This window comes from Citrus clementina, unplaced genomic scaffold (genome assembly GCF_000493195.1).
Source record: "Citrus clementina cultivar Clemenules unplaced genomic scaffold, Citrus_clementina_v1.0 scaffold_5, whole genome shotgun sequence".
Classification (NCBI taxonomy): Eukaryota; Viridiplantae; Streptophyta; class Magnoliopsida; order Sapindales; family Rutaceae; genus Citrus; species Citrus x clementina.
The window spans coordinates 41,691,731-41,717,724 of NW_006262201.1; the positions used below are offsets into that span (position 1 = coordinate 41,691,731).

Genomic DNA, 25,994 nt, shown 5'->3' on the forward strand with positions numbered 1-25,994 from the left:
TTTGGTACCATATTCGTAGTGGCGTAGCAACTGAAGTGAATATATAAAAACATTATTTGACAAGGGGGATCCTTCAGACAGACAGCCTCCGTTTGCCTCCGCCTGCGACACGCCGTTTTTATTTTTATTATCCCTCATCCCTCCCTCACAACATGAATGAAAATGAATGCCGCAGCTTGGGTCCCCCACTCTCCCCTTTTCCATTTTCCTATTTATTTTTATTCATTTATCTTGTTTTTGACCTTTTTCAATTTCTCAATTATGATACTCGTATCATGATAACTTCTATGATTTAATAAAATTAAAGTGTTATTTAAAAAGAAAAGACACCCTCGTCCCACTAACAATCAATCGGTAATATAATCTATAATCAAAACATGAACATGTTATGAATTAAAGATCAATTACTTGTTAATCATGAAAGTTTAGGCTTATACTCTTTATCTTTTTTTTTAATTCACTTTTTATCATTAAACGAAAAAATATTACTTTAACTCATTTAAATCATTAATGAGCCATTTTTTATATTTTAGTCCTCTACTCTTGAAATTAATGGGTCTTTGGTTTAATGAGAGAAATCTTACACTTACAATGTTGAGTGTAAGAGTTCGAGTCTCGATAAGAGTTTTATGAGCGTTAATTTCAGTACTCCTTTATGTTGATAATTGAGTGGCGACAGTCTCTCCCTTATGAAATGTGAGTCGAGTAGACACTTCTCGAATATTAAAGAAGGTTTAAAATATTTAGGGAATGTGAGTCGAGTAGACACTTCTCGAATAATAAAGAGGATTTAAAATATTTAGGTAAGTGTTTCAATGTGTCAATGTATGACAGTAGTCCCAATTATATAATATGATTGTAAATATTAATTATAATGTCTGATTTAATGTTACTAACATCTCTATATAATAGACTTAAAAAAAAAAGGGTCCTCCGCTCTTGAAACTCCACCGTTTTAAATTAATACACAAACATGTCAAGATTAGAAAGGAAGGATAGAATTAAGTCAATTAACAATAGCTTTGCAATACGAAATCTAATTTGTTGTCTAGCAAAAGATTATGTACAATGGATAAAACGGCAGAATTCACCCGAGTACGAAAAATACAACTTCTCGCGAGTCTCGTGACGAGCGGGCGGGCGGGATACGATATTTACAAAATGAAAAGCCAAAAAAAAAAAGAAAAAAAAAGTAGCGATCTGACAGCTTTTCTTGGCCTGTCTCAACGGACAGGGCAAAGGAGGCAACGGATTTTTATTTTAAGTGGCGGACTCCAACACTAAAGTTAAAATTCATTTAAGGATGGTTTGAGGTCCGCGGTCGCTTTTGTAACAGTTTCCAAATTACAACACAACAATATAGGCTGTAGAGTGTCTTGTCTCCGCGAGACGGAGTGAGGTGTGTGCGCGAGGAGGACCAGATAAGGAGAACAAACTAACCAAACAAAATGGGAAGATCAAATTCTTGTTTCAAAATTATCACCTGCGGTAGCGACTCAGCTGGCAACGATGATCTTGATGTCTCCGAGGTATCTGATTGGTTTTAAGATTCCTGTTTTTGATTACTCGCATTGCTATTTGACTTTTCTTTTTCTGTTTTACTTTTTGTCCTACAACCTTGTCGTCTCGATTTGCATTTGACGGGTTATGTTTAGTTAATGCCACTTTCAGTTGTTATCCATTTAAAACTTGTTAATCCCAAGATCTGTGGTCAATTTGAAGTCCACAGCTGAGTGTTGATTTTATTGCTTCCAGAAACAACGTCACGGTGATTCTTCAGTGGTTTTATGTTGATTAGATTTAATGGCGGCTAAACAAGGCATTAGCGATATAATGTTGATGTGCGTTATGAATTCATAAAAGATGTGTATATGCAACTTGCGGCTGTTTGCGTTTTCTATTTACTGAACAATTATAATCTGATAATTCTTCAGTGCGGTGCGCATTTTGTGGTGTTCTCTGGAATGTTTGATGATTAAATCTATTTCAGGATCAAAATTTATTTATCTTTTTGGTCTTTCAGAAGCTTCCTCATGCTTCCGTAATATAGCTCTAGGATCTCCATGCAAAATGTTGCATCCATGTCCCATTTAGCTGATAAGATTTGGGTTTTGCTCAGGCTATTTTAAGACTATTTTAAGAGCAGCCTGATTTGTGGAGATTGAAGTACATTTTGGAGGTCAGGACTGGCATTTACAATTAGTTACACCATATTGCGATCTCATCATTTATCAGATATAAATTGCACATTGAGGCAATGCAATTATGTGGAAGATTTGTTTATGTGCTTTATCTTTTGACAAGTTTGATACATTTCAGATCTAAATTACACTGTAGTTGAAAGATTTTTTCCAATGGTAAAATGCCCTTATCTTTATGTGCAAATTAGCTCGTGCTCGTCTGACGTTGCAAAGTCATTCTCCTTTTGAAACCTGGGTAAAAGTTTGGGGTGAATAATAGTCTTTATTCATTTGTTATACATTTTTGTTATATTTGTCTCGGTTGGAGGGTGGGAGAAGATGATTGTTCTCCAGTTTCATTTGTTTCTCTTTTAGGGTTAATTAGTATTTGAATATCTTTGTAGAGCAAGAGCTCAAATGACAAACGTGGGTGGAGTTTCCGGAAGAAATCTGCCCGGCATCGAGTGCTAAGCAACAGTGTGGTAACAGAAACTGCTTCATCTGTAAAGAAAGAAAATCTGGAGACAGCTGATGTTAACTTCCAAACCCCTTCATCTGTAAAGCAGAGTCTGGAGTCCACTGATGTTAGCTTCCAAACTCCTTCATCTGCAAAGAAGGAGAGTCTGGAGTTGACTAATGTTAATTTTCAACCACCCAATATCTCCAATGTTCCAGAGAAAATCCCCACCATACAGTGCATTGATGAGAAACCCCAGTTGCCAACTCCTGTGGAACCGAAAACATCTGAGACCATTATTGAGACAGATGCAGATGATTCCCCCCTAGATGAGTCTGTTGTTGTTGTCATCCAGGCAGCTGTCAGAGGGATCTTGGTATGTTTTCTTGAATATGTAAGTTTGAATTTACTGGTTAATATTATCTTTAACCTTTCCTTTCTTAAGAAATTCCTTTTTTTTTTTAGGCTCAAAGAGAACTCTTAAAGCTTAAGAATGTGGTTAAGTTGCAAGCTGCTGTACGAGGACACATGGTTCGGAGGCACGCTGTGGGAACCCTACGTTGTGTTCAAGCCATTGTTAAGATGCAAACTCTTGTTCGTGCTCGCTATGCTCGTCTTGTAAAGGAGCCAGATTGGAAGGCAGAGAAGGATACCTGCAATTCTGTAACCTCGGTAATGCAACTGTACTCGATTAAGCATATGTTAATATGTTTCTTGTATTTTTCTAGTTGACATTTGTTTGGCAATCAGGTTGTATGCTGGGTCAATCCCAAGCAACCCCCCTCCTGTTAGTAGTTAGCTTGTGGTCTGAAAAATTCATCCCAAATTCTTATAATAAGCAAACCAATTGAAATAATTATCTCAATCATAAGAGAAAAAAGTAATTCTAAGCAATTATTTTTAAAGTAGCGCAAACTCTTTTGAAAATTTGTGTTGTATTAATTTCTTTGAACACCCATGTGAATATCATTACATGGCAAACACCATGGAAGGATAAATAATAGAGGGCAAGATTTTGCTATAATTTATCGAACTTAATCAGTTAGGTAGTTTTTGAAATGGAATTGCCTTTGTTCCCTGTGCATGTTGTAATCACCTTCCTCCTTGCACTTCAATTCGCCTTTGTCGTAGTGTTTTGTGATTGAGGATGAAAGATAAGCAAATATGCAATGCCAAATCATCATGCCTTACATCTGTGTTTTAAATTGTTTGACACTCAGATGTTATCTGTTTGCTGTCAGTATGTTGGTGACATTTCCTTTTCTTAAGCTTGAAATTTTCATAAGTTGTTAGAGTTTTGTTGTTTGTGCTACGATTATAATAAGCTTTGGATTCTAATGCAAATTCCCTGTTGTTTCTTGACTTGTATATGGTTCTTTATTTATTTTTTTAACAGATAGTGAACATTATCTTCTAAGCTTTTTGATGAAAGAATCTTTTTACGCAGTTTGTAGACCGCAGTTATTGTTTCTTCACCCTCAAAACAACTTTTCTTAATCATTCTTTCTTGTTTCAGAAGGGAAACTTAGTAACTAAACCAAATGCAACTCGCACTTCTATTCAGAATCTGCTTAGCAACAGGTTTGCTCGTCAGGTATGCAAAGTTACTGTCTTATTCTGTATTTTTATAGCTTTATTGTAGGCTTTGGATCTTTCTTTACATTTATCCAAGCCGAGCTGATACTTCCCTCATCCACCAAATTAAAGCTAATGGAGTCAACACCGAAGAACAAGCCTATCCACATTAAGTGTGATCCTGCAAAACAAGATTCTGCTTGGAACTGGTTGGAAAGGTGGATGTCTGTTTCATCTGCAAAACAGACTCTGGAACCAGGGTCAAAGATAGAGCATTCGGAAAATGGGAAGAATGAAAATTTTGCCTCTCCAGTGGAAACTAAGATCCCTTCTGAAGTTTTATGTGATTCAGCAGATTCAAAGTCAAGAATAAGGGAAACTGATGTACTGTCCAAAATTGAAGAAAATCTCATTACTCATGATGCAGACAAATTTAACTTTCAGCAGAGCCAGCCAACTTCAGTGGGAGATGATTTGGAGCTGTCTGAGCCAGAGAACAATGGTACATCTGATGTGAACAAGATCTCAATCGAGACAGATTCTCATCAAAGTCAAATCGTGCAATCTGATGCACCTTCTCAGCAGGAGCTGAAGTCTCTTTCCAATAAGCCTGAAATGGAAAGTGAACTACCAAAACGTTCCATGAAAAGGTTTGCCTCTGAAGATCTTGAGACTGAGGGGAAGAAGTTTGTATTTGGATCAAGAAAGGCAAGTAATCCGGCATTCGTTGTGGCCCATTCAAAATTTGAGGAGCTTAGTTCATCAGCCAATTCTGGCAAATCAATCAGTTCGCAGCACCAGGATGTTTCTGTGGATTCAAATGCCAACAATATTTCGTCTGGGGCCGATTCTTTAACCAGGACAAAGAATCTCAGCATTGGAGAAAACTCAGTTTCAAGGATCCAATATGGTGGCTCTGAATGTGGCACTGAACTTTCTATTTCTTCCACTCTTGATTCACCTGATAGATATGAAGCTGGAAACACAGAGCATGAACATTCAGCTAAAGTTTCCGAGAATGAAATTTGTGACCCTAAAAGCTTAAATAACCCGGATGTTAAAGCTAGTGATGCATCTACCATCCCAACTTGTGATGCCTCCCACTCTATCGTCGGTCAGCCTGAGAAGGTTGATGATGTTCGTAATGAATCTGTTAATTCACTTGTAGTTATAGATGCCGCAGCACAGCAGAAGCCAGATAATAGTGCTCCTGATTTCCATAAAGAACCAGACTTACAAACTGGACATCAAATGTATAGATCATACAGGTCATCACCAGAAGCTTCTCCTAGAAGCCACATAACCGTTCCAGAATCCCAAGGAACACCTTCAAGTCAGGTCTCAGTGAAAGCTAAAAACAACAGATCCGATAAGAGTGGATCTTACCGAAAGCGCAAGCCCCTCTCTGCAAGTAAGGGTTCTCCATCAAATCCAAGTCAAAACTCTGGTGCAAGAAGTAGTACAGAACAATTGCCAAAAGATCAGAAAAACGGCAAGAGACGCAGTTCCTTTGGTTCATCAAGAACTGATAACATTGATCAAGAACCAGGAGATAATAGTAGTAGCAGTTCTCTACCACATTTCATGCAAGCCACAGAATCTGCAAGAGCTAAGATCCAAGCAAATAACTCACCGAGGTCAAGTCCAGATGTGCAAGACAGAGACACCTACATAAAGAAACGGCATTCTTTACCTGTTGCAAATGGAAGGCATGGTTCTCCGCGTATTCAACGGTCTCTGTCTCAAGCACAGCAGGGTGCTAAAGGAAATGGTACTCTTCATGGTATTTTCTGAACTTCCTTGTGTTCTTTTGAAATGGTGGTCTAGCTGATAGATTTACATCTGACTATCACATTTTGCCCAGAAATCCTTCACTTCCTGCCCATCCTCCCCCTCTATCACACATAGATAAAAAGGAAGATAAACACTGTTAAGTTGCATTATTTATATCAAGGGAGCTCTTTATTGATGGTATTCATAATTAGCTTATAGCTGAATGACAAAATCTATAACTTTACATACTGGATTTTATTGAACATATGAGTGTGATGCCGGTGAATTATCTTTATTTTGCATCTGCATGTCTTGTAACACCTTGACACATGGAAGAGCTCAAGAATTATGGAATTTTCGAATGACATGACATAATAGGCAAGGCTTTTGATAGGGCGGGGTGATTTTGTCCTCGAGATTATTTTTTAATGAAAAAGAAATAAAAGCTGAATGAGGATTCTTTGACATTAATGATTTTGGTACTTCGCTGTTTTGCTTCAGAGAAAAAATGGCAGAGGTGAGCGGATAACAAATTGTTCTTGGTCTGTCGTGGTAGTAACCTGTCCAAATACAGACTTGGGGACGGTTGGTCTACTTGACGTCACTGTCCATATTTTTAAACCTCAGTTCTTCGAAACTTTGATGGTACTTATAGTTGATATATGCAGAGAGCTGGAGTAAGGTTTTGATGTATATTACTATTAGCCAACTCAATAATTTTTAGTATATTTTTCGAACTTTCGGCAGCTGGGAATATGCTTGTCTGTTTGTTCAAGAGTGTCGTGTGATTATTATATGGGGCTTGTAACAAATGTTTTGGGATGTTGGTCTGAAAGTTTGACACATTAGCAAGCTTCCTCTGGCCTTTTGCCACTTATTTTGTAATAAATTGATTAGTTTCTTTTATGCATTGGCTGCATGCTTCCATGAGCTTTGTTTGAGCCAGGAGTTGAGTTCAGTAATGGTACCTTATTGTTCATAGAAGATGCGCTGTCACACATCATATGCTGGTTTAGAAGTTAGAAGATACCCATACCACAAGTGTAACGGCTGTGGATTTATTAGCGACGAATAGAAAAGCTATATCATACATGACTTGCAAACTGACAATCAAGATTCATAACGCAATGACGATAACTCTACTTCATTTTTAGGATATTATCATTTTACTACTTAATTTTTCTGGATATATTATTTTATCACCTAAATTTTTAGACACTTATATTTGAACTTTTATTATTTTATTACTAAATTATTGAAAATAATAGAAATTTTAACGGAAATTAGGGTAAAAGTCTATTTTACTCTTAAACTGTATAAATACAATTTAATCTTTTGAACTAAAATGTGTAGAATATTAATTATATACAAAAGATAATGTTTTAATTAATTAAAAAAAAGATTAAGATGAAAAAAATAAAATCATAATCATTAGATGAAAAAAGCAGTTTTAAAAAAATTTTGATAATAAAGTGAAATGTCAGAAAAATTATGTAGCAAAATGGGGAAAACTTGTGGTGCAACTGTAGAGTGGTACCGTGCCACAGTTGCACCCAACCGTTGGATGTCAGTGGACCCTATTAATTCAAGTGCATCTAACGGCTGGATGCAATTGTGGCACGGTACCACAGTTGCACTGTAGCCTGATCCAGTAAAATGATAACATCACTTAATATTTTCTTAATTTATAAATCAACTTTTTCAATCTCAATTAATAAATATTTTTTTCATTCAATGCGTGCACAATAAAGAGAACCGAGTCTCAGGGAAGTCAAAGTCTAGAAAATTTGTCACCAAAGATATTTTAAAGGACATATATAATTTTGAAATAATTTGCATGTGGTAAATAAAGAAAAAAGATTAAGTGATTTGTAGAGGGTTGCAAAACCTATTAAGCATCATCAGGGCAGCCCATCAACAAGTTGCAGTGAAATTGTTTCGAGATTGCTAATATTTGAACCCCTTGATTTATATCGCTAATCTCACATCTCAATTGATTTAAGCTATTTCCCAAAATTACCATTGTTCAAAATTAAAAATAAATATTAATCTTTTTTACCTTTTTATCTTCCTTCTCATCTACACAAATTTCCCTTTTCAGGAATCATCATCAAACCATCTTCATCACCACCAAATCTATCACCATATTTTTTTTTATTTGTAAAACATAGTAACTTATGGCTGTACGGTTTTATAAAGTTAGCCCTGTGTCTCTAGACTCTCAGTTTCTTTAACCAGGAAAAAAAATAATGCAAATAAATAAATAAATAAATACTCATCGTCATATTTTCAATTTTTTATTTTGGATCCTTCCAATATTTTTAATTTGTAATTATCCAACTTATTTGATTATTTAATTTGTATTAAATAAAGAAGGGTCCCTGTATGAAATTGTAATTTTTTTTTCAACATCAATAATGTAAAATATATGTGCCTTTAGATTTAATCAATGACTTATATTTTTTTTAAAATAAAAAATTCTAATTATTTTAAAAATAATATAGGCGGTTAACAAATCGGTTAAAATATGTGGTTTTAAATTTAAAATAAAAATAAAAAGAGATATGATAAAATATAATATAATATTTCAAATTCTTTTACTTCAAATTTGATTTCTTGTCGAGCATCACTGATATGCAATTGTTTTTCTAGTTGATTTGATAATCAACCCTTGTGAATTTGAATATATTGGATATAAATTTCAAATATAATTACTATCCGCTATCGCCTATTATGAAACAATACGAGAAGTCAGCGTATTGCCGTAGCCAGTGTCCATGAGTGGTTCTGATCTACTGCAAGAATTCCAGGCATCATTATAGGCCGCTGGCAGGCGGTGCTCGAGGACAAGCCTATAATATACTGGGACAAGACAATCACAGTGGGGAGTCAGGCTGCAATATCTGCGCATAAATCATCGTAGATTTTTGTGGCTGCGCTTAAGAGAATGAGGGCTCCACCGTGGATATAAAGTATAAACTATGAGGGGAAGCTTGGTCTTGGCGGAAGAATCAAGTGCTTGACGGGGCAGGAATACGCGGACCCAACTGTTGTTTAATTGGTTGACGGGGACATCTTTTGAAAGAGAGCACTTTCGTGGTCATTTGGATCGGGTGTAGCTGCGGTAATCGGCTAATCGCTGTAATCATGAGTGATCATGCCGTCGGCGTTGACGATGAACGGTCTGTAAAAACTAAAAAGCTATAATTAACTACTAAAAAAGTGTCATTACATTTTTTTTATTATCTTTTACATTAAAATTGTAGCACACTGGCACTTTATAAATGCAACGTTTAATTTTTAACAACTTCATACAATATCATTTTCTTAAGTACCGTGTATGATATAAAATAATGCAGCACTTTAAATATGATTTAAAATTAATATTAATTTAAAAAAAAACTAATATTTACTAACAACCTGAAAGTTATCTGTTATCTTTTAATAATTAATTAATTATTTATCTATTATATTAAATGAATGATTAAAATAAAAATACTTAAATCTAAGACTTCATAAAATTTATACTCTCAATGCTGTAGAACACATACAACATTATAGAGAAACTTGAAAAAGAAATGAAAAAATCCAACTTTTTAAGATCATGTGCGCCGTTGATTTACTTGTTGAATAAGAGTTGTGTTTTGTTATTTTTTTATTCATTAAACTATTTGTTAATTGGATTTTAAAAAGAAAAAGAAGTTGAATTTAAAAATAAACTTTGTTATTGATGGTTTTAGCTTTGAGGAATATGTATATGGGATGATTCATAAGAGAGAGAGAGAGAGAGAGCGAAAATAAAAAAGAAGAAAAATTAAAATAATAATAAGAGTAATGTTAAATATATTAATTTTTTAAAATTATTTATATAATATTTTATAAGTTTATTAATACGGTAATATAATTTATTTATTTAATTTTTATAAAAAAAATTATTAATCACCCAACAAACGACACATTATTTTAAATAAATTTAACATATTATCACTTCTCAAATACAAATATTTAATAACTTCCATAAGCCTACGTAGGCCCATGAAGTGGAGACGTGGCAGAGTGCCTGACAGACATGACTTTGTAGCTGGTGTTGACTGGACCATTACGTGATCTTTCGATTTTCGTCAACTATTCAAATATTGTCCTTTCATCGTTTATCTCGATTAAAAAACTGTGGTCAGATTCTCTGTCCTCATGACAAGTTAAATTTCTATCCCACTTACATTCACTGCGCGTGAACAGCAGCTCCACTGCACTGTCCACGCGCTACAATGTTGCCGTTGCATATCTCGTACGCGTACAACAGAGATAAAAGGACGACAGGAAATGGGAGTGACAACATCAGGGTCTCTAAAGTTTTAAGTTTTTCCTATTTGTACTACATAGGTATCAAAATGACTGAAATACCCTTAACACAATTCTAACATTGTGATTAAAACAAAAATGGAAAAAAGAAAAAATAAGTTTTATAAGCGTATTTTAGTCTTTCCGTTGGCAGTCCGAGACCTATTTCATAAAAGTAGATAAATTTACGCCCTTTCTTTCAGAACAATAAACCATTAGGGATCTAAATGTTATTAAGCCAGATAATATAAACAAAATGGAATATTGGAAATCATAACTATACGGTATCACATATTGAAAACGGCAGAGCATAGAATACGGAGGATCTAGGGTTTCCTGGGATCTCTCCGTTACTAGTAATTGCTCAATACAGATATTTATAAATCTATTTATCTGATCACTTTTTGTGCCTCTCCAATTCGATCTTTTACAATTCTTTTTAAGTTATTAGGGTTTTCAAAAATCAGCAAGGTATTTAAAATTCAGTAGTGATAAAGAGTCTAGCTAGGCTTTCGAATCGGAGATATATTTCAAAAAAAAAATCTTCAATTGAAAACTGCTACAACTACTACTTGCATTATATAACATTTACTGAGAATCGAAGCTGGAAAGAAGTTATTTTTGAGAAATATTGTCCAAATATGCGAGGATTGCACAAATCGAAAAGGATTTCTTGGGCACCAGATGTAAATCTTTGTCAGGTAAAAGATCATTAATTTCGACAAATTCGATGAGTATTTTTTGGAATTAAGGTAACATAGAATCGAATTGATGAACAAAACTGTGGGAAAATTGGGGGGGGGGGGGGGGGACTGTCGTCTGAACCCCGATTGTTGCGCTGTTAATGGGGCTCGGTTTTTCATACTCTGGCGATTTTGGGGGTATAATTTTATTACTTATCTGAACTGTTGCGAGTACATGCAGTAATGGGAGTTTTGCAATAATGGAGTTTCTGTAAATTGCATCAGATTTGGGTATGAGTTTTCTCAAAATGAGTGTTTGTTCTTTGTTTTACTATGTGGATGTTAATTGGAAATTAAGTGCTTTGTATTAAAGCAGTCATTCTAGTCAAATATGGATTGAGAAGTATTTTCAAATTATATTAAGAAGGATTTTTTTTTCCTCAACACCATCATAGGCACAAGAAAAAAGCATTTTGATTTCTGGTATTAATTTTGAACAGATTAGTACAGAATTTCCTGCTAGAAACATGTTTGGCAATGCTTTCTTTTGATTCGGTGAGGACATGTTTGGCAATGCTTATAATTATGCATTAATTTCCTTTAGTTTTTCTGTGGAAACTGGAAGTTTGGATCCTTTTATGGTTCTTAACTGAATTCATATGCTAGATTGAAGATATGAGGACAAGTTATATAGTTGGTGAAATGCTGGATTCAGAATAAAATAGTGGGCCCTGCATAAATTGAATTGGAGGGAAAATGATTGCCTGAGCGTAAATTGAAATCGTTGTTAGTTTTGAATTTTACCTTGAACCTTTGATATGAACTCATGGAACAATTAGGTTTTTTTATTTTATTTTATATTTTAAATTGCTATGAACTTAGCAAGTATCTGGTACTACATTGATTACTTCATCCTTTTTGTTATTTTCTTGAAGTTTTTAGCATTCTATTCACATGATTCCTAAGTTTAGAAGAGGGAAGTATGGAAGCTTTTTCTCGTAAAAGATATTCTTATATTCTTGCTGTATTCATAAATGTTTATCTAATTCATTGAGAGTTGAAAGTGAGTCAAATGTAGTTTGCTAGGCAATGTTGTATTAAGTTGCTCAATTTTGTTATATGCATTGGTTAACACAACTGAAAGTTCTGTTCTTTTTGGTATTTCAGATAAATTATTGGTTGGTGATTTTTTCCCCCTTTATTGCATGTATGTCAAGCAGTTGGGCTATCTCCTTGAATTATTACTCAATTTTCCCTAGGCAATAAATGCTGGATAGCTGCACTCATAGAATTGTTGATTTTATAGTTTGCGTGATGACGTACTCAAAGTGTGTTCATAGATTCTGTGTACTGAAAGCACGCTTTATAGGTAATGTATTTTGTAATAGACAGATGTGATTACCATTGCTGTTGCTATATGGAATGATTGAAAGTAAATTGAGAGGGTTTCCCGATCTTTTGTTTTGGGACAATTGTTGTTGTGTTACGGTCATGCTTTAGCATGAAATTGGTTGTGTCTAAAATTGCTTTTTCTTTTCTTTCTGTTTCAAAAAGGGAGTGGCTCCAAGCATATGCTGCTTCCTTCAATGGAGGGTCAACTTCTAAAATTATCATAGGACATAGCTAAGTTACACACACCACCAATGAGGCGTGCAAGAGAATCAGACCACAGGTGACTGAAGTCCTTGAACAGCCAACTGATTAAAATGGATGTGCTTCCAATTGCATTCTCAATTTGTCTTTGCTGGTGATGATTTCTAAAGCCCATATGGCAGCATTGGGACTTGAAGGCATCGGCTTATGCTGGAAGCTATGTTGAATCACTTTGTCATTGGATTAGTTGATTTGATTGACCTCCAAAGTTTATCCATTATTTCTGTGGCCATGAAATTAATGCCGAAAGTTATAATGTACAATAGAGCCTCAAAATAATTATCTGGCTATGGCTTGCTAGGATTTTGAGTGTTATGATTAGGTTGATACTCCCTGCCTCCAAATGCTGAGAGAAAATGGCTTTTTCTCCGGGAAAAGAAGTTCACGACCCATGGGCCTTCTAGCTCCATGCGGCATTGCTCCGTCAGGCCTTTGCCCAGTGAAACACTATTGGTGCTGAATCAAGGGTTATTTCCAGAGGCATTAGAAGATATTATGTGTATAATTTAACTGCTCTAATGACTGGTTAAAGTTTCTGTCTGAATTATTCAACTCAGGATTGAGGAGTCTCTTTCATGTTTTATTCTTGCAATGAGGGACATATGCTCATTGTATGATTATGGGCCCATATCCACGTGGTGCAGAAAAGTTGGTAACTCGACAGTGATTGAACATTGTGAAATACCCTTCATTAGGTTTTATAAAGAAACCTTTGTTGGTCACTTGCTCGTGATTGAACAATGTGAAATACATATCAGGCTCTATAGCGAAATCTTCTCTTATAATTTGGCTTTGTGCGAAATTTTCTAGGATAGAGATGTGGAAAACACTATATTATACTGTATTTTTTTTTGGCAGCAGAGAGTTAGGTGCACTTAGAGGAAAGCTTAGTGATTTGTATTTTTGCAGATTTTTCTCTTGTTGCTGTGCAATTGGATTTTATTGTCACCCTTCGAGTTGTCATTGGAGGTTTTGCAGATGAATTGTCATGAACTATTAATAACTTTCAGTTATGCCAGATAAAATTCAAATCTGACATATATTTTACATCATCTGTTTCCTATGTATATCCGATTTAGAGCAAAGATCGAACTGTTGTATGATTATGTTTTGATGGATTCATAAACTTCGGTTTCTCTCTTTTCAGGAAAGGCTGTTTTTGTCTGAGGAGTCTCCTTCACAAATTGGATTAGGTGCCCAAGATCACCTTCAAGCAAAATCATCATGGTTGTCCCATTCAAATGGCGTTGGCAATGATGACATTCTTCCTCCTGGTTTTGAAGGAGGTCATCCCCCAAACCAGTTCCAAGTTAACTTGTCTGAAATTCCCCTAATCAAATGGAGATGTCCTCCCAGGGTGAGTCACGGCTTCATAATTTGATTTTGGACCATACCTTCCACTTAAAATTTTAGTTGTTACCTGGATTATTAATATGAAGCTGGATTTGGTCATTATTACAGTTCCAGTTGGACATTACTTGGCAAGTTGTTGCTGGGGAGGAAAGCCAAGAAGTGGAGATTGAAAATCAAAGAGAAAGAAGAGTGCTTGAAGCAGTTTATCCGCGCCCATCTGCCATTCCTCCAAAGTTTGATTCCTGGCTTGTTTTCCCAATTTTTCTTCTCTTGGCTTGCACTTTTTTGACTTATCTTTTTCCCGTGTACAGCCCCTCTGTTTCAATGGACATAGAGCAGTCACAATACAGTGATCAGCAAACTCCTTTGATACCCATTACTCCCATTGAAGATGAAGAAACAGCCTTAGATGCGCCATCTGGTTTAATAGCACCATTTAGCATTTCCGTGAGCTCACAGCCACCAGTTTTGGCTCATGGAGTTCCGCTGCCTTCTCAGGTCAGCATACCTACCACTGCAAACAGTCTTGTCAGCGAGAAACGAGCGTCTGGAATGGCCCTTGGTGTCGACCCCGATGTAGTTGCTGCTGCTTCTGCTGCCTTAACTCAAATTTCAAAGAGCAATGAGCATGGTAATTTGATTGACCATGATTTGCTTATTAAACTCCTCAGCAACCCAAAATCCATTGAAAAATTGGTGACAGACTATGGAGGGGCCTCCAATGCACAGAACATACCCAAGGCAACATTGCCTTCTGTACCGGTGTCAGATCATCATCCTCCTCCAGTAGCAGTATCAGATCCTTCTTCTGTACGCTTCAATATGATGGAAACCAGTTCACCTTCATTGGTGGCTACTACTTCAAATGGAGGTTTTTATGCTCAAGCAAATGGTGTTGGAGTAGGGCATCATCCTAACTCATGGATTAAACCACCTGGGGTTGTTCCAGCTTCAGCATCTCCTTCCTTTGGACCTTCTCAACCAAGAGACTTGAACTACTATAAGAACTTGATTCAGCAACATGGAGGAGATAGACAAGAAACCTTGCAGCAGTTTGGTAACCGACTCAGTCACCAACAACCGGGGACAAGCCAAGAATTCGTAAATAATCCCAAATCAAGAGACTCGAAACCCAAAATAATGAAGCCTTGTATTTATTTTAATAGTTCAAGGGGATGCCGGCATGGATCCAAATGTGCGTACCAGCATGATACATCGTCCCAGCAACGGAGCAATAACATGCCCGAGGGCCAAAATGCAAAGAGAATGAAACTGGATAGGCAGATTAGCAGCTGACGTTTTGTTCCTATTGGGTGTGGGCATTTTGAGTGAGAGGCTGATTCAGTTTAAAGAGAGAATAGTAGCACAAAATTCACTGTTGCCAAATAGTGTAATTTTGAGTGTTCCCTTCCATGCTTTTCCTTGCACTACTGATGATGGTCTTCGAGATACGGGTTATGGGAGGAGCTATTTTTCGTCACAATCTCAGCCGAGGATTTTGATAATTGTAATGACCCTGTCCTTTTAAAAAATTTTCTATTCTACCCCTTCAAAGTTGTAATTTTTCTTGAATGCTGTTTTTTTTTTTTTTTTTTCTTATACAAACGAAATCCCTCTGCAAAAATTCAATCCTCTAATCGAAGTGAACTTTCAGCAGAAAAAAATGGGATTCAAGTAATCATTTATTTAATTATATACCAAATAAATATCAGATATTTCTTTCAAAAAAAAGAAAATCAGATATTTCTTAAGGTGGGCCGGCCATTTGAAAGAATAAAATGGGCTTGACTATTGTTATTATTGTAATTATCCTATTTCATTTTAAAAAGTAAAAGCCCACGTCACTAGATAGAAGAGAGTGGGCAGACTCAGTGACTCGCCCCTTTTCTTTCTCTGAAAATAATAAAACCCCACCTGCCGTAGACTGAGTTGTTGAAGGCAAGCCGAATTAATCAATCCCATTACTACTCACGATTTCCTGAGTTGTAATAATAATAATAACAACATTTAGAGTGGAAGTGAAAGTGGAAATAAAAATGTTGAAGTTCTTATCAAAGGTACGGATCGAGTTCAACGCATTGGACCCACGCATAGCCTCGTGCATGGAGTTCTTAGCTCAATGCAACGCACCCAAGGCTAAAGAATCCAATCCCGCCTGTCAAATTCAGGTCAAGCGACGTACCGACGACCACCCTCCCGAGATCAAGGTCACTTTCGTCACTGGTGCCGAGGAGGTTTTCGATGCCACTTCCACTTCTGCCCACACCATCAGGAACATGATCCTCGAGAAGGGTCAGATGCTTGAGAACGAGCAAATGTTCCGTGACGCTGGTCTCAACTGGCCCGTTCTCATTCCGGACGAGGAGCTTCAACGGCCAATGGCTGGTATCAAGGTTTGTTCTTAACTCTTCTTTGAGGTATTTCGTCGAACGAGTGCTGTTGCTCTTAATATTGTAGATTTTGATTCTATGGTTGGTTCGTTCTCTAGCTCTTTTTTTCTTTTTAGCTAGTCACGTCACATCTGCCACTTACTTCCCATTAGTTCTCCTAGCAGTCTCTCTCCGTTAATTGATTGTGCTCGGTATTGGAAAATGGAATTGAGTACATTCGTAGTTTCTTTCTGCCGCATTGGTATCTCGCTATTTCTGGTTTAACTGATGTCAGTTGCAATGCTTTAAGTGATGGCTAACTCTGTGTCGTGTCTGTAACTCTAGTTTATACTAACTAATGGTTAATTCATTCTTTGAAATGAACACTTTTTAGAGGCATTGCCTTTTCTCCAGGTTAAAAAATATTGAAGAAAATCATGTATCTATCCTTTTACTTGTGTCTGTTCACACGACAAAATCATGTATGCATTCAAAGTGGTGGAATTTGATTCCTTAATTAAAGAAACTAAACAACTAGCTTTGTCTAATGAATATTTTTTTAATTATAATGATTAGATCTAAGTTGGCAAACGACGTGATAAAATTGCCTTTTCTTCAGGTTTTGTTATTTCAAGTTTCAACTATAGGTATTATCGTGCTTTCAAAAATGCTAGTTAATGGTAGTAGACTGCTTTTAAAGGGCATTTTAGTGCTTTCTACAAGTTGAACAATAATTTTCCTTGCCCAAAAATTTGTTAACTTCTTAAAAATTATTCGATCCACAGTGCAATTGGATATGAAATTGCCGTAATTACTGCTTCTCGTTTTCGGATGCTTGAGAATAGTTATGCAAGAGAAGGAAAGTAAAGATGACCAATGTTGTCTTGGAAAGACCTGATCCTATCATCTACCTTACCATCCTCACTTACTGTAGTCTCCTCATATGTAAAGTTGTACGATATGTATGTATGCAGAAGGATAAACTTAAGAGTGCTTTGCTGATAGCTGCTTCTTATAGATTGTATTCTCATGTCCTGTCAGAATTTTTATCAATTTCTGCATTTTTATATTTGTTTTTTGTTTTTGCAGCCAAGGTATGCAAAAGAAAAGAAAGGCTAATTGTAATCTGTGTCTTATCTGCATGCTTGGGATCATTGTGGATGACCAACTTTGGAAACTTACATTCTAGGGGGAAGAAAATGTGAAACTTTTTTATATCTTATATTTGCAACTAGCATATGTTTTTGCCACATTATAAGCATCTAGAATTTCAGGTTAAAGTGGTTGGTTATGCTCAAGTTGTGGTTCTTGTCAATGATTTGGTTTTGTTTATTTCTTTTTAGAAGCGTAGTTCTGGTTTGCAAGCTGGTGCAGATAATCAGAGACTTACTGAAACAATTTAAATAACTGGCAAGGCAAGAAGATACGCAATAAGATTAGAGTGGCAAACCTCACAAACACCACCCCCCCCCCCCCCCCCCTTTCCCTGGGTGCATACTGTTGTCGAATTGTGTATCTTGTTTTCTGATCATTTTAAGTTGGTTTGGTTTTGCTTGCAATCACGAATGAAAAGATGCAGTACATTGCCAGATCTTTATATTGGGTACGCGTTTTTAAGATGGGAAATACTAAGTGCCTAGATTATAGATCGTGCTCTCAAAATGGATTGGAACTAGCATATCCAGCTAAATGAGTATGTTTGTCCTGGTGGCTCCGAATATTCAATTCAGCTTCTGCCAATCACTGAGCTAAGTTCGAGCATAATTGGATTCATTGCCTTTCGGCTGCTGTCATGGTTCTTGCTCTCGATTAGGCAGCTTCCGGCCCAAGGCTCTCGTTATGGCACCCGTCCATGGATCCAAAATCCAACACGTCTCCCTACAGACTCCAATCAACATTGTTAAGACACAAATTACAGCCATTTGGAAAATGGAGGTGTGCCGGACAGTCACTTCCAAAAGTAACTAGCCGCATAACTGTTACAACCGCATGGAAATGGCACCAAGTCTCTCAATTTGAAACAAATAAGAGTCCCAACCACTTTAATTTTCATGGCATGATGACAACATTAGAAACTGCAAGCAAACCTATACAACTGTTAATTACAAGACCATCAGGCACAAGCACAAATCTTATGTGACAGAGGAGGTTTGGTAAAGTTCACTTCCTCCCACGGTTCAGTACAAACACAACCTACATACAAAAGGTGGCCAGATTGACACTCTCTAATAACATTTGCACCATTTCCGACAAGACACAGAAGCAGTGGGGAGACAAAGTCTCATTTGATCAACAGAATACAACTGAGCTTAATCCATTACAAACCATCTTAGCGATCTTCCCTTCTAACTGCATTTGGATCAGACATCATGTCCATCATCATCTTCTCGGGTGAATCTTCCCAGCTAGCAAATTTTTTCAAGTCAACCTGTAAAACAGACGGACAAGCATTCACTGTGAGCCATATACGTGCAAGTCATGAATCCACAAATTCACAACAGCATCCAAGGTGATCTAAGCGAATTACCTTGCGTCTTTGCTCGGTGAAAAGTTCCTCTCTTTTCTTGTATGACATCTGCATTTGCTTCGCTGACCTCCCACCTATTCCCCAAACTTCAATTTCTAAAATCAGAGATTCAACTGGGAGAAATCCCTGCAGTATACAAGTTGAGGTATTAAAGTCTGCCAGTCAATCTTTCACAGTAGATTTGGATTTTTTTAGCATTCATATCATGCAAAGAGTTCAAATACATGCTGAAGAGTTTCCCAACTCAGTCCATATTGTACCTAATAGAAAAAGTTTCAGTTGAATATATCATCTACAGAAGTTGGTATCGACCAGATTAGAGATTGTAACAAATTCTAGGAGCATCCATAATCAATGCAATCAAGGCACGGCTCAAATCTTAAAAAATTCATCATATTACCATTCAAAATTTGAATTGATGTGAGGTAAAACTTCAACTTGGCGAGTGAGAACAAAAAATAATTGGCAATAAGCAGTCCTATAGATTATTAGTTTTAAGTGCTGCAAACAATGATACCTGATGTGGAATAAGGGAGCCGTGTTGGTAGGTTCTGTCAACTGCATGATGACGAACAGTAACTCTAGCAAAATCTTCATCAATAAAGATCCTCTCGTTGCCCATGGTTCCTCCAAATGCTATTCCCGCGGGCTTTGGATGTGGCTCATAAACTCTGCCACTAGGATGTAAATGGCTGTACACAAAGTTCTTCTCCTTCCCTATTTATAATTGAATAGTTAGTTTCATGACAGTGAAAAAATAAAAAAGGCTCACAAAAAACATGACTTTAGCTCATCAGTTTTGGACAAGAAAAGATATCAGAAGGTAAAAACGCATGGAAGATGGGACTTATACTATAAGTTACATACCAGAAGGTAAAAACACATGGAAGGTAGGACTTATAGCATACAAATTTCCTGAGCTTCCATAGAAAACATCCTTATTTTCTAAACCTTGTTGTGTAAGTGCACCTATGATCCATTTCCTAGCACTGGTTTCATGATCAGAGGCATCGCCAGAATTGGCAGAAACCAAAATCAGTAATGGACCATGATAACCTTCAATATTAGACCAGAATCTGTTCAGGCCCCTGCCATGAAGAGATGACCTGCATGGTAGTATTAAACAGATACTTAAATATAAATTAATGAATATAAGTTAATGAGGTAGACAGTTCAATAGAGTCTTCAAGTGAAATCATTATAAAGAAGACCCATCCAGACAGACAAATCCGCAATCTCAATGAGAGGAATTTTTTTTTCTTTTTTTTTTTTTGTGGGGGGGAGGGGGAATATCAAATAGGAAGAGAGTACAAGTGCCAACGCATGAAATAAAAGGGAAGAGATTCCATACCTATAGAGGAGATTTTCCTCAGCTTCTTCACCGTCAACAGGACAGCATAGTTTCAAAAACTCTTCACTGATTGAACTTCTGAACGTAAGGGAAATTGTCCACGCCCTTCCGGGGGATAGAAGATGAGTATCCTGAGCCTTCGTTGAAGAGATATCTCCAAAGGATGAAGTAGAAATTTCCGATGGATTCTGCCATCAGTCAGGAAATAGTCATCACTAGCAATATCTTAGAATGTTGGATACAATTTTTGGCCATAGATTTCATTGGGAAGGAGTGGAGGAAAAGCCCTCCAAAATCACTGATGAAATACAAAACAAGGAAGCATGAAGAAATAGCCAATGAATTTATAAAGGAACAATGGAACTTCAACATCAATCACGTATAAAGAAAGTCTCATTCTTTTGCTGAAAAATCAGTAACTACATAATGTCATGTAAACTCTGTCCAGAGAAAAATACTCTCTTAGTAAGTGTGCAAGGGCAGGTTTCCTTTATCAAAAAAAGAATATATTAAATAAATGCATAATACAGAAAGAACATCTTAATAGGATCTTAGTCTTCAATACGTCTCAAAAATGTCTAGCAAAATCTCTAATCCATCAACTCTTGTACATGATCGTTACATAAATTAACACTCATAACAATAATCATGTTATTGACAGGACTGCAGTAGAAAGAAGCAAGCCAACAAATAAAGATAGCTGGATGACAACAAGTCATAGAGGCTAACAATCTTTAATCAACTTGAAGAAAGGAACTAGATACCTCAGAGGTAACACAGCTTTGGAGTCTTGCATAGACAAATTGTGTAAAACAATCAGTGAGGCTTGGCACTGTTGTCAAAGTCCAAGTAAGAAACTTCCCCACAGGAAGCTGAATTTCCAAGTCTGAGATGTTACAATCCCAAAAATTGACATCACTACCAACTTCAGCACATGACTCGACAGCCGACAACACCAGATGATTAACATCCGGCAGGAAAATCTCCTCTTTCCCTTTAGAAAACTTTCTTGTTCTAGCATCCCACCACATAGTCCAGCACATCCAAAAAATCATTAGCACATCAATGGGCCGAAGAAACCCACTTATTTTACAATCAGCATCACCAGATTCAAATTCCAATTTCAAAGTCAGTCCTGCTCTAGCAAATGTTGTGGCAAACACTCTCAACAATGTATTAAGCAGCATTGAAGCAGGCATCCTTCCACAGCACTTAACAAAACCTCTCAAAAACTCAATCCAACTTAATCCTCCGTTTTCGGGTACGAAAAATAAGTCAGCTATAGATGGACCCAGATTATCCAACAACACCCTAAAGGAATCAGCTACCTTGGGTGTTTCACAAATCAAATTGTCATAATTCAGACTAAAACATTGCTGGAAAAAGAAAAAAAAAAAGTTACATGTCAGCATAGTATTCAAATCTAAATCAGACAATTGGGTATCCTAAAGCTTAACTAATGAAAGGAAAGAATTTTTCAAGCAAAACATATAAATGCAACAGAGAAGTAAGAAAATAAAAGGATGTGAAATTGAGCATATAGTGGACCTGAAGAGACTGGAGAGGAAGTGTATTAGTTTGAGGATGGGCAAGCTTTGAGAAAGCGTTCCGAAGTAAAGAAAGTGCCCCAGTGGACGCTGCCAAGCTTTCCACTTCCCTTTGTTCACTTGGAGGATGTTGCTGTGTTGACGATGATGCTCCCATTTTTCCTCCGACAACATCAAACACTCAGACTCTCTTATTTTTTATATTCATCGCTCGTAAATATTTCATGTTCAAGGCAAGGCATCGACCCATCATCCTCAAATGCCAACACCTGTCTCTCCACCTTAGTGAGTCACCGCCACAGCCGCGCCACGCGTTCATTTCGTGCGGACTAATTTGTTACTTCTGAAAACTGCAGGGAGGATTTTATAATAACACGCTTAAAAATAAGTAAGCATGAGTTAAAAACGACGTCTGCTGTCTCTTCACGTTTTTTAGAAAAACTTGAGCCTAATGGGCCTCGAGATTGGGCCCAGTTATTATATAAACACAAAGCAAACACGCACAGGCCCATAAGAAGTTAGAATCCCGGAACTCAGTCGGATACGTACAAAAAAAAGAAGCTGGAGTTAAAAAGAAGTTGAGATTTGAGATTTTTTTTATAAATGCAATCTCATCAGCAAACGCAAAACCGTAGACTGTGATCGAGGGATTGATTGGCGTGCTGTTAATTTCTGCCCTTAGATCATCGTCCAATCAAATGGCACCACCTCCTGGACCTTACTCCGGCACCAGCACTCTCGCTCTGGTACTTGCTTTTGACCTTTGATTATTTAATCGACAAGACATACAATTGAAACACACTCAAAAGTCAGGAAACGCCACTTTTCGTGTTGTTTGGTCATTTGTTATTGATCGTGGATAATTTTCTTAGGTTTATTTATTTTTTTAATTTTGAAAAAATAATCGTTTCGGTGGTAGGTGGCGCGTGCATCAGCCTTCACTTTTGGTGTGGTTTATGGTAACATGAAGCTCAAGATTCTTAAGGTTGTTTTTCCTCTTCCATTGACTGTTTAAGCATTTGTGATTTTCATTTCTGATATTGTTTGGCTAGATCCATCCAATTAATTATGTTTCTGGCTTCTTTTGTTAGTCTATATTGTATTTTGGTGTCACTGTTATTGGCATTGTTTAGTTTATTGGGGGTAGAGAACCTTTTTCTTCTCTCGTTTTAGAATTCATGGAAAGGTTCTTATGGACTGATTTATATTATGAGCACAAGCACATTCAATGACTGCTCCCGCTTTGGATGATTGTATAGGACTATCCAAAAAGAATAAATAGAAAGAAAACTGGGTTTTCCTCGAAGAGCTTGTTGAAGCTTAATAGTTAGTACTTCTAGTGTAATGTGTAAAATGGGTACAAAATCACAATATTGGAAAATTATTTTGTGTAAACATTGCAGTTCATTTGATTTTAGAATGCCTAATACTGGGACCAATGCACTGCTTCTTAGATTTAAGATCTGAGAATGGTAAATGCAATGCTAGCTTTCGAGGAGCGCTTTCCTGTCTCTCTAAAATTATTTATGAAATTGCAGCTACGCAATCTTAGCATCTCTACTGTATTCCATGATCATAAACAATTTGTATGTTAATGTGTCATTTAGAGGAGATAAGACCAATCTATGGCTGATAGTAGCATGAATTATCATTCTTCTTCATATTTGATAATGTTACCAGTACGAAGAAGCATATTAGCTTGGTATTCAGTACAATGAGTTCTTCTACAGTTCTCCATGCATGCATTTTTAAGGTGTTAATTCATGTGTTATGATGTTTGGAGGCTCTTCCTTTTAACGATTCATGTGTTTGAATCACAATGAGAGACTCATCTTTCTGCTTATGCAATTTGACCTTTTGTATTAATATCAGATGAAGGCAAAGACACATAGCAAGGCTGAAGCAAAGGCACATCACTGAAGGTATGCTGTTTGAATGAAATAAGTAGTCTTTGATTCTTTGAACGGCTCCTATGTCTGTTTTTATACATTTGCAGAAAATAGTGCTTCATTCTAGTGTTCTCAGTTTATAAAGGTTTTGTTTCATCATTCAGACTATTAGAATGCTTATTATTGCTTTTACATGGTGTGGAGAGAGAGAGAGAGAGAGAGAGAGAGAGGCAATTGTATTTTTGCGTAGAGAAGAACCATGGTTTAGTTTTGCAAAGGGTTTTCTTTCATAATTTTCGGTGACTGTTGATTTGATAGTTCTCCCAAGCTCCAAGCAGAATTTCTTCGTAATATTCTGTTACGATTCATATTTAAAATGAGTGCATGCCAATCTTTCCTAGATATCTTCCTATCGTTAGCAATGAGCAAGGACAGGTGCAAGAGAGGCTGCTCACGTCTTGGGAGTGGTTTTGGTGTATTTGGCATTGTCAAGGCGGCCTTGACATGGGGGGAAAAGTTTATATGATTCCTTTCCGAAGTGGCTTTCATTTGTTCTTTGCCTCAAAATTATGATTGGTGGTATTATTATTAGAGCAACGCTAATGAACAAGGTTAAATTGTTTTTAATGGTTTGATCATTCTCCTTATTGTTACTACCTTTGACAAAATTTCACGGAGACAGCAAGATTATAGAAATTGGAGACCTCCCCGAATATTTATCTCCGTTTGGAGGAATAAATGGAAGACGGTGAAAATGCTTTTTTTAATTTTATCCTTTACTTAAACATTGAAATTCAAATCAAATCAAATTATAGGAACAAGTGATTTAATTCCTCATCTTTTTAGGGGATTACTCAATCAACCAAATTCGAAACAATCAGATGTCAGAGAAGTTGAATGCAATCATCCATTTGGCACACAATATCAAATCGTGCACAATTATCTCATAACCTACCTGCCCCTCCCTCTTTCTTAAAATATTCATTTAATTTGTTCTCATTTCAATTTTCAAATTACGGCTCTTAAAAGGAAAAACACTCGGGTAAATGAAAACGACACAGGACTCTCTCGGATTATTATTCTCTCGGGAAGAGTCCCTGCTCCTCTCATGAAGAGTTTTTGCTTAGATTTATATGAATGGAATCATAAGCAACTACCAAAATGCTGCAGATTCTCTGATTTTTAGTAGTTTTGGGCTTTTGTTCGCTGAAAAGCCGAAGCCAAGTCGCACTTTGGATGGCAGCACGTCTCTCATTTACAAGATCTATTTTTTCTGTTTAGAGCATTTAGAAAGAAAGTACACCAATTTAAGGACATTTTCTTGGCAGGTGCGCAACATAGAAATTAAATCTACGCAGGCAACGAGCCACCACTTGGGCTTTTGGGATATAAGATCCGTACTCCGAAGACCAAAGAATCTGGTAGTTGATTGGGGCTTGATGGCATTCGTCTTTGTCCGTGCTTGTATTCACTGTTAGCTGCTGATGGAGGCTTACATATGTTTGAAGAGCGCGAAACAAGCAGAACTGCAATCCATGGAACGCTCTTCCAACTAAATACCGATGCTGCAATCAGCAATCAGTGTAGATGGAAACAAGGCTGAAGCAGGCTGCATTATAAGAAATTCAGCCAGGCAGGTCATGGCCCCTGCAGTGTGTACAAGATGTTGATATGGAAAAGGCTGAGGGTGAAGCTTGAGCAATCTATGCGGGGTCGAAATTGGCCGAAGAAGCCGGATTTTTTCCCGTAATTGTTGGAACAGATGCTGTGAATTTCAGTGGAGATTAGGAGCGTCCTGATAAGAAACAAGCGTCTGGATAACATTTTGTTTAGTTGTTTCATTGTTTGGCAATGAATTTTTCTTTTTCCCCACTCCTCTGAAACTTGGAAACAACGAGGTTGCCCCAAAGCTGGATCATGAATTAGATAGATCTTACATTATGGAAGCTTTGACTCAGAGGTGGGGTGGTTAATCGTCGTGGGTTGGTTGACTATCATTATTACGTTCCTTACCGAGGATGTCTTGTGGACTATTTGTGGTACGAGCGAAATTTAAAATATAAAAAAGCACTTATGGGTCCACTTTCCTTGATCTTCACACGTTTTACAGTCCCCAATCCAAACTCTCGCTTAATCATCTTCCACAGTTCAGTCCACTTACGTTTGATTTTTCGTGTCACGATGTCTCAAACCCAATTAATAATTTATCAAAATTTTAACATAAATTCATTCATTCACTTTTAGGAGTTAAGATTTCGAGAAACAGCAAGGCCGCCCTTGTTCTAGCACTCGCTAA

The 25,994-nt window shown here is 36.8% G+C and overlaps 5 protein-coding genes across 7 annotated transcripts; 4 read left to right on the forward strand and 1 right to left on the reverse strand.

Annotated features, from left to right (window-relative positions):
* Window positions 1–1,309: 1,309 nt before the first annotated feature.
* LOC18041495 (protein IQ-DOMAIN 32) lies at window positions 1,310–6,891 on the forward strand. The gene is made up of 6 exons (XM_006435073.2): window positions 1,310–1,529; window positions 2,585–3,013; window positions 3,103–3,309; window positions 4,154–4,231; window positions 4,345–5,995; window positions 6,487–6,891. Exons 1-6 carry the CDS (start codon window positions 1,449–1,451, stop codon window positions 6,504–6,506), a joined length of 2,466 nt encoding a protein of 821 aa, XP_006435136.1. The 5' UTR covers window positions 1,310–1,448; the 3' UTR covers window positions 6,507–6,891.
* Window positions 6,892–10,595: 3,704 nt separating this feature from the next.
* Window positions 10,596–15,375, forward strand: LOC18041496 (zinc finger CCCH domain-containing protein 6). Its single transcript, XM_006435078.2, has 4 exons — window positions 10,596–11,027; window positions 13,810–14,019; window positions 14,124–14,248; window positions 14,327–15,375. Exons 1-4 carry the CDS (start codon window positions 10,968–10,970, stop codon window positions 15,309–15,311), a joined length of 1,380 nt encoding a protein of 459 aa, XP_006435141.1. The 5' UTR covers window positions 10,596–10,967; the 3' UTR covers window positions 15,312–15,375.
* Window positions 15,376–15,876: 501 nt separating this feature from the next.
* LOC18042090 lies at window positions 15,877–17,850 on the forward strand. Its single transcript, XM_006435079.2, has 2 exons — window positions 15,877–16,408; window positions 17,474–17,850. The coding sequence occupies exons 1-2, from the start codon at window positions 16,052–16,054 to the stop codon at window positions 17,501–17,503; spliced, it is 387 nt and encodes a 128-aa protein (XP_006435142.1). The 5' UTR covers window positions 15,877–16,051; the 3' UTR covers window positions 17,504–17,850.
* A 156-nt stretch (window positions 17,851–18,006) lies between these two features.
* Window positions 18,007–22,161, reverse strand: LOC18042390. The gene is made up of 7 exons (XM_006435080.2): window positions 21,811–22,161; window positions 21,027–21,638; window positions 20,263–20,450; window positions 19,779–20,017; window positions 19,429–19,628; window positions 18,912–19,037; window positions 18,007–18,812 (listed from the first exon to the last, which is right to left on the reverse strand). The coding sequence occupies exons 1-7, from the start codon at window positions 21,964–21,966 to the stop codon at window positions 18,714–18,716; spliced, it is 1,620 nt and encodes a 539-aa protein (XP_006435143.1). The 5' UTR covers window positions 21,967–22,161; the 3' UTR covers window positions 18,007–18,713.
* A 147-nt stretch (window positions 22,162–22,308) lies between these two features.
* LOC18042396 lies at window positions 22,309–25,831 on the forward strand. 3 transcript variants are annotated; one of them, XM_024184641.1, is made up of 4 exons: window positions 22,310–22,555; window positions 22,729–22,794; window positions 23,682–23,731; window positions 25,027–25,831. In XM_024184641.1, exons 1-3 carry the CDS (start codon window positions 22,508–22,510, stop codon window positions 23,727–23,729), a joined length of 162 nt encoding a protein of 53 aa, XP_024040409.1. In that variant the 5' UTR covers window positions 22,310–22,507; the 3' UTR covers window positions 23,730–23,731; window positions 25,027–25,831. The 3 variants fall into 3 exon arrangements, with proteins under 3 accessions (XP_024040407.1, XP_024040409.1, XP_024040408.1); XM_024184640.1 differs by lacking the exon at window positions 25,027–25,831 and adding an exon at window positions 24,100–24,443; XM_024184639.1 differs by lacking the exon at window positions 25,027–25,831 and having other exon boundaries at window positions 22,309–22,555; window positions 23,682–23,857.
* The last annotated feature ends 163 nt before the right edge of the window (window positions 25,832–25,994 follow it).